The sequence below is a fragment of the Aythya fuligula genome, chromosome 15, assembly GCF_009819795.1.
Source record: "Aythya fuligula isolate bAytFul2 chromosome 15, bAytFul2.pri, whole genome shotgun sequence".
Classification (NCBI taxonomy): Eukaryota; Metazoa; Chordata; class Aves; order Anseriformes; family Anatidae; genus Aythya; species Aythya fuligula.
Window position 1 is genome coordinate 11,677,868 of NC_045573.1, and position 9,585 is coordinate 11,687,452.

General features: G+C 67.1%; 1 protein-coding gene across 1 annotated transcript; it reads right to left on the minus strand.

Annotated features, from left to right (window-relative positions):
• Window positions 1-1,535: 1,535 nt before the first annotated feature.
• On the minus strand, window positions 1,536-9,181 carry TFAP4 (transcription factor AP-4). The gene is made up of 7 exons (XM_032197556.1): window positions 9,045-9,181; window positions 4,624-4,789; window positions 4,335-4,433; window positions 3,874-4,044; window positions 3,422-3,559; window positions 2,050-2,208; window positions 1,536-1,916 (listed from the first exon to the last, which is right to left on the minus strand). The coding sequence occupies exons 1-7, from the start codon at window positions 9,131-9,133 to the stop codon at window positions 1,722-1,724; spliced, it is 1,017 nt and encodes a 338-aa protein (XP_032053447.1). The 5' UTR covers window positions 9,134-9,181; the 3' UTR covers window positions 1,536-1,721.
• Window positions 9,182-9,585: the final 404 nt, after the last annotated feature.

Consider the following 9,585-nt stretch of genomic DNA (forward strand, 5'->3'; position numbering starts at 1 on the left):
TCAGCGTCCTGGGGATATTTGAGAAAGTTCTCCCCCATCCCAAAGCCCAGCAAGAGCAGGGGGTGGTGGGGATGGGGACGGCGGTGCAGGAGGCCATGGGCTGTGCTGGGAGAGGGGGGCGCAGAGGGGATGCGGGATCCAGCCCCTGGCAGGCACAACGGGTACAGAGGGGGAGACAGCCTGGCCCGTGGGGGTGCCCCCAAAAAGCCCTGAGAAGAGGTGGTGCCCCCCCTCCCCACACCACAGTGCCCCATGGGGCACCCCCATCCTGACACCCTCATCCTGGGGCACATCAGGCCCCCGGTGGGCACAGAAATCCCCTCCCCAGCCTCCCCCCAGCTGAGACACGGCATCAAAACCAGCCCAGGAGCCCCCCCGGGACCGGCATCCTCCTGCCACATCCCGGCTGCTTCCAGGGGGCAGCGTCCCCAGGGCCGGATCCACCCCGTCCCCGAGCCCCCACAGACATAAGGCTGGGACAGAGCTTCTAAAAAACAAAGTACAAACTTTATTTTGTTTCTTTACAAAGGCACAAGCCTCTTTTTTTTTTTTTCACTTTCTTAACAAAATATAATAGCTTCTCAATGAACACAAAGACCTGAAAATCGTAAAAAAAAAAAAAATACAAAAAAAAAATATGAAAGAAACCGAGAGAGAAACAGCTGTGGCTGGGGAGGAACCTACCAAATACCAACAAGGCTCTACACACGACTGGCCTAAAACCCTACAGCCAAACGGGGGGGTGAGGGGGGGCAGAGGCGGGGGGCAGAGGCGGGACAAAAGTGGGGCCCCCCCCTGCCCACAACGAAAAACAGAAGCGACACAACCACGAAACAGAAAAGCTCTTCTCACCTGACGAACCCCGCAAACCGGATTAAGTGCTTAAAGGAGGGAGGGGAGAGGGAAGGGGAGCCCCACGGGGCCCGGCACCAAAAATCAAACCCCAAAACCCCATCCCCGTGGGAGGGGCTGGGTGTGCCGGGCAGCCCGTGCTCCGACGAGCCGGATCCCGCTGGTGTTTGCTCTCGGGGTGGGTGGGATTCCTCGCCCCGGCACGGTGCAGGATGCTCGTGGGGAGCAGGAGATGCCTGGGGGGGGGCAGGCGCACCCCGAGCCGGGGTCCCCGTCCCTCTGGGAGAGCCGGTGCTGTGTCTGCGACCGCGTCGCTTGCAGTCTGCCCCCCCCCTGCTTAAAAAAAAAAAAAAAAAAAAACACGAAAAAGTTTAAAACAAAACAAAAAAGAGGTGGAAAGAAATCAAAATCCCAACCGACACCCCCCCCCCTGCCCCGGCGTCCCGAGGGAAACCCGGCTCCGGCCGGCACCGTGCCCGCTCGCCAGCGGGAACGCCGGGACCGGCTTTGGTTCTGCAGGATTTCCCGGGGGCGGGGGGCGAGTTTGATGAAACCGGGGGGGGGGCTGGGGGAGGGCTCTGACCCCCCGCCCGGCCCAAACCCCGGCTGCACCCCGAGCCCCGGTTCCAGTTCTGTCCCCCCTCGAGTGCCCGCCGCCGCCCCCCCCCCGTCCCGGCCCCCCCCCCGGCTCCCCGCTCGCTGGGAACTGAGCAGCGAACGTCGCCCGGTTCTAGCGCTCTGATTTACAGTATTGGAAAAAGGTCATAAAAGAGACCCAAATCGCATCGTATTTTTTAAAAATTTCAGCATATTCTCTGACGTTTCCCTCCCTCGCCCCGCTCCCCGCCCCGGCTGCCGGCCGGGGGGTGTCAGGGCAGTTCCCCTTCCCCCGAGGGGTCTTCTTTGCTCTGGTCCATGGAGTCACTGTCGTTGCCCTCCGTGTCGGAGGCGGTGTCGGAGGCGGAGGGCTCGGGGCAGGCGCGGGCGGGCGTCACGATGACGGCACGCCGCTGCTCCTCTTCCTGCAGCTGCTTCTCCTGCGTCCCCTCGATGTGCTGGATCGCCTGCCGGGGGCAACCGACGGCCGTCAGGACGGTGACACCCCCTCAGACCCTCACGCCGGGTTTGGGGACCCCCCACGTCCCTGGGGCACCCTGCAGTGCTCCCCCCCCGGGCACTGCCGCAAACCCTCCCTACCTGAACGATGGTGTCCAGGTTTTGCCGGGACGTGGAGACTGTGTTGATGACCGAGGACGGGCCCATGGTGACCACGGTGACGTGATGGGAGGGAGGCGGTGCTGGTACGATCACAGTGGGGTGGTGGGTGGGCGCTGGGGGACCGTGTGCTGGCAGGAGCTGGGCGCAGAAGCAAATCCCAGTCAGCAAGGCAAAGCTTCCCTCTGGGGAATTCCCCCCACCCCAGGGTGACAGCTCCTGCCCCAAACCCCTTGTCCCATTTGCCTCTGCCCTACCCAGAGCTGTGAGCTGTACGGGAACGTCCCCAGGAGCACCCCAACACTGGGCTGCACCCCGGAGCGGCGCTGGGGGCCTTGTGGCCACCCTGATGCAGGTAATCAGGGATGGAAGCAGTGCCCTAACCCATCCCTCCTGCTCGCAGCAGTGTTTCACCATGCTCCATGCCCAGTTTCCACTTGAAATAACCGTGGCTCCAAGTGGGAACCAGAAGAGGGGCAGCCCCATAACTGCACACGGCGGGCAGGAGCCCCTGGACCCGGGCAAGGCGGCGATGGGGAGCGCCGCTTGCCGAGAGGCCATAAAAGCTCCATCAGCTGCTGCTCGCCCCTCCTGGATGGACACAAGAGGACGCCAGCTGAAAGCTGCAGGCAGCTTGGCTTTGGCAGGGCAGGAGGCATCCGGATGAACTTGAAGAATTCCTCCTCCTCCCCCCCCGTATCCTGACGCTTTTGGTTTTCAGGCAGGCAGAGGCTTAAAGCCAGACCCGAGCAGCTGCTGTGCGCTCGCCCTGCCATCGCCCCGACCGGCTCGGCCGGGAACACGCTGCACCCCTCAAAAATCCCTGCTAAAATAGCGGGTGCAAAGAGCTGCCCTCGCAGGAGGTTAAGGAGCCTTCACCTAAAATTAGGCTGAGCTCCCCCAGGAGGCGGCCAGGAGGGCTCCTGCAGGGAAGCATCTCTGCAGAAGCCAAACGACAGAGGAGGCCGGTGTTCCTCGCTCCCTTTTACACTCCTCACCCCTAGGGATGAAGGCTCCTGGCCCTGCAGTCCTGCTGCTTCTGCCAGGCAGCGATGCTTGCCAGCGTGCCTGCTGCCCGTCCCAGCCTTGCAGGCGGCAGCGAGCGGTTCTGGCATCCCCAAAAATCAGCTGGAGTCCCCCAGTGAGAGGTGAACCCTCAGCACCAACCCCTTCCAGGCTCCCTAACACCAGCGCTTTGCCCACCCCAGCCTCCCACTGGTGCCAAGCCCTTCATCGAGCCGCCCTGACCCCTTGTGCTTCTCCACCCCGCGCATCCCAGGGGAAAACCTGCAGGGACGGGGGCTGCCGGGGCGTCCCCGCAGCCGGGCGGGTGGTGGGACACGTCCGCACTCACCTGGGTTCGGATCTGCTGCTCGCGCTCTAGCTTCTCCTGGTGCAGCAACCTCACCTGCTCCTGCTGCTGCTGGAGCTGCACTTGCTGAGCAATCACCTTCAGCTTCTCGGGGTACATGTGGGCCTCCAGGGAGCGAACCTGCCAGCAGAGAGGGTCCTGCTGTGTTGGGGGAGCACAGCCCGTGCCGTGCACGCTGCCCCGACCCGAGCTGGGACATCCCCGAGCACGGAGCCATGGGGTGGACAATGTGGGGACAAGGAGGAGAGCGCACAGCCGAGCTTGGGGACAGGGGGCTGGACGGTGGAACCCTCTCCTCACAAGAGGGGCTTGCTACAAGAGGGGCTCATCCCAGCCACGCAGCCGGCCCCAAAACACCTCCAGCATCCCCATGGTGCAGCCCGCTAGAGGGCGAGCCCGCCCCGCGCACCGCCAGCCCCGTCCCGCGGCCTCACCTGCTCCTCCAGCATCATGCGGACCGAGCGCTCCTTGTCCAGCTGCTGCCGGAGCTCGATCATCTCCCGCCGCAGGTCCTCGGCCTTCTCGTCCTCCCAAATGTCCGGCGAGCCGATGCCCTCGTCTTTGTCCTCCGCCCGTCGCCGCTTCGGGGAGGAGCCGCTGAACTCCTGCCGCCACGGGGACGCGGTGTCAGGGGATGGGGGCTCGGCCCTGGCGCTGCCCTCCCCTCCCAGCCCTCCACCCGGACCAGGGCTGGGCAGTGCCACCCCTGGGGCCGTCCCCAGCACATCCCAGGGCTCCCCAACAAAGGAAGGGGCTCTGGAGACACGGGCAGCATGCGGGGTCGGTGCCTCCATCTGCTCCCCCCCCCTCCATGTCCTAGGACGGACCCCGAGCAGCGGGAACCGTCCCTTCCCCAACCCCCAGGACCGTCCCCTCGCAGCGCCCGGGGCAGCACCTGGATGAACCGCTTGAGCTGGGTGTTCTGCTGCAGTAGCCGGGTCTTCTCCTGCTCCAGGGAGAAGATGTACTCCGCCGTCTGCTGGAGGATGGCCGCCTGCGGGAGAGCCGGGGGGGCGGTGAGGCAGAAATCATGGTCCCTCCCCGAGCCCCCTGCCCTGCACCTCCCCTGGGATTTCCCTGCAGCCAGCACGACCCCTACTTTGCCCTTCCCAGGCAAGAAGCAGTGTAGGGAAGCACAAGGTGTGGGACTGACACCTGCATCACCCACGTCAGCCCCGGCTCACCTTGCTGAGCTTCTCCCCGTCCGTGTGCGGGATGAGGGTTTTCAGCGACTGGAAGCCGGCGTTGATGCTCTGCATCCGCCTTCGCTCGTTGCTGTTGGCGATCTCCCTGCGTATCCGCCGCTCCTGGTCCCGCTGGGTCTCCGGAGTCAACGGGATGTTGGCCAAGCTGCGAGAGAGGCTGGGTGTGAGAGGTGGGGGGGCTGCACCCCCAGGGACCGGCATCCCCAGCACCGCACCGCCTCAATTTGCAGCCCCAAGTGGCCGAAGGGATGGGGAACACCGTGGGGAGAACCCTCTGGAAGGGCAGAGCCGAATCCCGACAGCACGGCCATGCTGAGCCCGCGGGGTGAATGCTCCAGCCGCAGGTAGGAGGGACGCAGCACAACCTCTGCCCTGCGCAGGACGGGGAGAGGCTGCCTGATGCTGCCGTCGGGGCGAGCTGGGAACGCTCCCGTCCCCACAGAGCTCCAGAAAGCTCCAGAAAGCCGTGAGGAAGAGGGACTGACGGACACCCCCTGAGCAAAAACGCCCTGTCCGGAGCCACGTGCGGGCGCCTGCTCCACCGGCATCGCCTCGGGGCCGTGCCACGCCGTGCCCACGCGCTGGCAGCGGCCGCGGGACCCGGCGCGGGCGGGAGGGCGAGGCCGCCGGCTGCGTCCCCGCGGGGCCGGCCGGCGTGTGTGGCCCCGGGAAGGCGGCTCCCTCCGCCCCGCTGATGGCTTCCAGATGACAGCTCCCGGCGGAGAAGCCCCCGTCCCGCCCGAAGCCGCAGCTCCCGCCTGCTTCCTGCGCGCCCTCGCCCCACAGCTGGGCCGGGAAACACCGCCGGCCACCGCCAGCGTGCCCCGGCCGGGCGCTGCGCCCTGGTGAAGCTCAGAGCTGGGGGGGGGTCACGGTTCTCCAACCCCCCCAGCTCGGCTTCTTCAGCAGCCCCAAGGTGGTGCGGGGAGCAGGGAGACCGAATCCTGGAAGCAAGGGGGCAATAAAGGAGCAGAACAAAAGGGGATCCGCGGTGGGGGGAAGGAGCAGCACGCGCACCCTGCGCCTCCTGACCCCGTGGGGTGCTGGCACGCAGAGGGCAGTGATTTTGGCACGGGGCAGCGAGCAAGGAGGCAACACGGAGCCTCAGTGCTGGGGTGACAGAGACCAAAGTGCCGCAGCCTGGCCCCGCCACCAGGCTCCCAGCCCCGTGCAGAGCCAGGGCTGGGGAAGCTGCGAAACGCCGAAGACAAAACAGAGGGGACAGGCGGCCGGCACGAGGCCAGATAAGAGGGGCTTTGGCCTTCACCTGCAGGCAGCAGCGCCGTGCATGGCCCCAGCCTGCGTTTTAACACACGTCCAAGTGCCAAGCAGCGCCAGGGGCTGACGCCACGGCGCAGGCACAGCGAGCCGAGCCTCCCCACCGCCTCTCGCCCCTCGTCTGCATCGCGCCGGCTGCGGGGCCACGGCGTTATCTTCAGCTCCAGCACAGGGAACCAGGACCATGCCACCCCCACACCTCGCAAAGCCGTGTGTCTGGAGAAGGTCCTGGCTCAGCCCATGGGGATGGGGAAGACGTCGGTGCCCGGCTGCCCAGACAGCGCTGCGGTGCAGGCTGGCGCTGGGTGAGGAGCACTGGAGGCAGCAGATCCCCCGGCACAGCTCCATGGGGTGCCCCGGGGCTCTGGATGGGTCCTGGGGCTGTGCCCCCCGTGCACCCATCGCGGCTGTTAGGACACAGCACGATGTCGGGGCAGCCACAGCAGCGGGCACGGGCTCACGTCCACTTGTCGTGGGGTGAGCGTGGTGGCTGCCAGGGTCACTGTCCCTCCTCCAGGGCAGGATCTGCCCCTCGTCATCCCGCACCGACGCCTCTCCGGCCCGAGGGCCACCAGCTGCAGGCCCACAGGGGGAATTAGATGGGGATGTTTCGGGCCGGGCAGCGCGGAACCGGTTTCTTAAATACAAGAAAAGGAGGAAGGGCCCGTTTCCTCACCAGCAGACCTCTCGTAACCTTCCCCAGCTGCTCTTCCTGGGAAGAGACCTAAAAAGTGACAGCTAAATACAGAAAGGGGAAAAAGAAAGGCCTCGATTCAGAAGCTGTCCTGGCGCCCAGTGCCACCCCGGGAGCGGGCTCCACACCGGGATCTCCACGCGGTGCCCGGCTGCTGCCTGCCTGCGCCTGCCCACGGTGGCTGTGCCTGAGCGGGGCAGATCCAGCCCCAGCCCCACGGTGCTGGGACGTGCCAGCAGCACACCCGGGCTCTCCCTTCCTGCCCAGGACACTCCTGTGCACGGAAGCTCTCGTGCCATAAAAGCCACGTCGGGGAGAAGCCCCGGGGTGCCCACAGCCCCCACTCCGTGCCGCGGGTGCACCCGGACGCAAGGCGTGGGCTGGGCAGGTAGAATTTGATCCTTCCCTCCCCAGCTGCATGGTGGCACCCACGTGGGACCCGGCGGGGACACCAACGCTCGCCTGGACCTCGAGGAAAGCAAAACCACGGGGGATGAAAGCTGGCAGCCACCACACAACTCACGAGGACGCCCTGCTGTGCCAGCCCATGTTTGTCGGTGCCCGCAGCTCACGGCCTGGGCTGCACCGGTGGGCTGGATGTCCCCGAGCTCCGGGTGTCCCCAAGCTCAGGGTGTCCCTGAGCTCCCAGGCAGGGTGTTGCTGAACTCTTCAAGCTCTCAGACAGGGTGTCCCCAAGCTCAGGGTGTATCCAAGCACCCTGAACTCACCAGCTGGGTGTCCCCAAGCTTCCTGAGCTCATAGGTATGGCATCCCTGAGGCTACCCAAGCATGCAAGCAGGGCAGGGCATCCCCAGGCTCGAAGGCAGGGTGTCCCTGAGCTCCCCAAGCTTGCAGGCAGGACGCACCCAGGTTCCCCGAGCTCCCAGGCAGGGCGTACACACGTTCCCCAAGCCTGCAGGAAGGGGATAGTGTCCCCAAGCTCCCAGGCAGAGTGCACCTGGGTCCCCCAAGCCTGCAGGAAAAGGCAGGGTGTCTCCAGGCACGCGGGCAGGGCATCCCTGAGCTCCCCGAGCCCACATGCAGGGTGTCCCTGAGCTCCCCGAGTTTGCAAGAGGGGTGCACCCCAGCTCCCCGAGTTCACGGGCACGGTGTCCCCAGCTCCCCAAGCTCACGAGGAGGGTGCACCCCAGCTCCCTGAACCCATGGGCAGGGTGTTCATGGGCACGGTGTCCCTGAGCTCATGGGCAGGGTGCCCCCAGGCTCTCCAAGCTCCCAACGAGGGCGCACCCCAGCTCCCTGAGCTCACGGGCAGGGTGTCCCTGATCTCCCCGATCTCCTGGGCAGGGTGCACCCCAAGTGGAAGCTCGCGGGCAGGGTGTCCCCAAGCCCCCAGGGGCTCCCCCCAGCCCCCTGAGAGCAGCACCCCCTCCCCAACCCGTGCGCCCCCGAGCCCCCCGCGGGGGGCCACGGCCACGCCGCAGCCGGGCTGGGGGCCGCGTGGGTGTCGGTGTGCGCGTGTAAAGGCGTGTGTAAGGGTGCGTGTGAGTGTGTAAGGGTCCGTGTGAGCGTGTAAAGCCGTGTGTGAGCGCGGGGGCCCGGCAGAGGCCCGAGCAGGCCCCGCCGCCATGGAGCCGCGTGGGGACCCGCCGGGGCCGCACCCGGGCCGAGGGCGGGGCGGAGGGGCCGGGGCCGGGACCGGGGCTGGGATCGAGGCCGCCATCCCCATCCCCATCCCCATCATCCTCCTCCTCCTCCTTCCTCCTCCTCCTCCTCCTCGTCCCCCAGCAGCTCCCCGGGGGCCTCCCGGCTTTGTGCTCCGGGGCCCCGAGCCCGGTGCCCGGGGGGGGGCTCCGCACTACAAATCCCGGCAGCCCCGGCCCCGGTCCCGGCCCGCCTCCTCCGGGAGGGCTGCAGAGTCACGGCCGGGCCCGCAGTAAACACACGCCCCCCCCCCGGCCCCACCGCACGCCCCCCGCCGCCTCCACCGCCACCACCACCGCCCCCCCCCCCCCCCCAACCACCACCCCCCCCAATCTCGGGCCCCGCCGCCGTCGGGGCGCCCCCGGGTCCCCCTCCTCCGGGCTCCGCTCCCCCCTCGTGTCCCGGTGCCGGTGCCCGGGGGGGGGGGGGGGGGACACGGGGCTGCTCGGTGCCTCCTCCCCCCCCCTCCCGTCCACCCCCAGCGGTAGCAGCAGCCCCGGCCCCCCCCCAGCCCTCCCCCCCCCCCCCCCTTGGAGGCCGCATGGCCGCTGGCGGGGCCCGGCCCCATGTGCGCGGCGCCCCCGGGCGCGCACCCACGTGCTGGGGAAGGAGCGGGATAGGAAAGGAATAAAAATACAGATTTAAAAAAAATAAATAAATAAAAAAAAAAAACCACACATGAAAAGCGAAGAATGAGATAATGATAGCAATAAAAAAGGAGAAAATGGTGGAAAGGGGCAGAAGCGCGGGGAGAGCCGTGCCCCACCTGCAGAGCCCGCCGATGACCTCCTTCTCGGATTTCCTGAAGTGCTGCAGGGAGGGCATCTTCGGGGCGGGCACCATGAAGTACTCCATGGCCGGCCGGGGCTGCGGGGCCGGGGCTGCGGGGCCGCTGCGGGGCCGGTGCGGGTGCGGGTGCGGGTGTGCGTGTGTCTCACAAGGCGGGAAACAGCTGGGGAGAGCCGAGCCCAGCACAGCAGCGCTCCCTCCCCCGGCGGCGCCGCCTCCGCCAGCCACCGGCCCATGTAAACAAAGGACGGCGCGGGCTCCGCCGGGGAGAGGGGGGAGAGGGGCTCCGGGGGGGTTCCTGAGGGGGGTTGCAAGGGGTTTAGGGGGGGTTAGAGGGGTTTAAGGGGGGTTTGGGGGGGGGTTGGGGGGGGTTTGGGGGGGTTGCTGGGGGATGCCGGGGGCGCCGATGGGGTGCGCAGAGGGGTGGCTGGGGGGTTGTGGGGGTCGCCCTGGGTCGGCGGAGGGGGGGTGGGGGGAGATGTGTTGGTAGGGCACCGGGTGTAGGCCCCCCCCCCTGC

Excerpts from the sequence above, each read along its gene's own strand:
- TFAP4 (XM_032197556.1), bottom strand. The coding sequence starts at position 9,133 with ATGGAGTACTTCATGGTGCCCGCCCCGAAGATGCCCTCCCTGCAGCAC. Across the intron at positions 3,560-3,873 it reads GCATGATGCTGGAGGAGCAG|GTTCGCTCCCTGGAGGCCCA; the intron begins GTGAGGCCGCGG and ends CTCTGCTGGCAG. Across the intron at positions 1,917-2,049 it reads ACCTGGACACCATCGTTCAG|GCGATCCAGCACATCGAGGG; the intron begins GTAGGGAGGGTT and ends TGCCCCCGGCAG.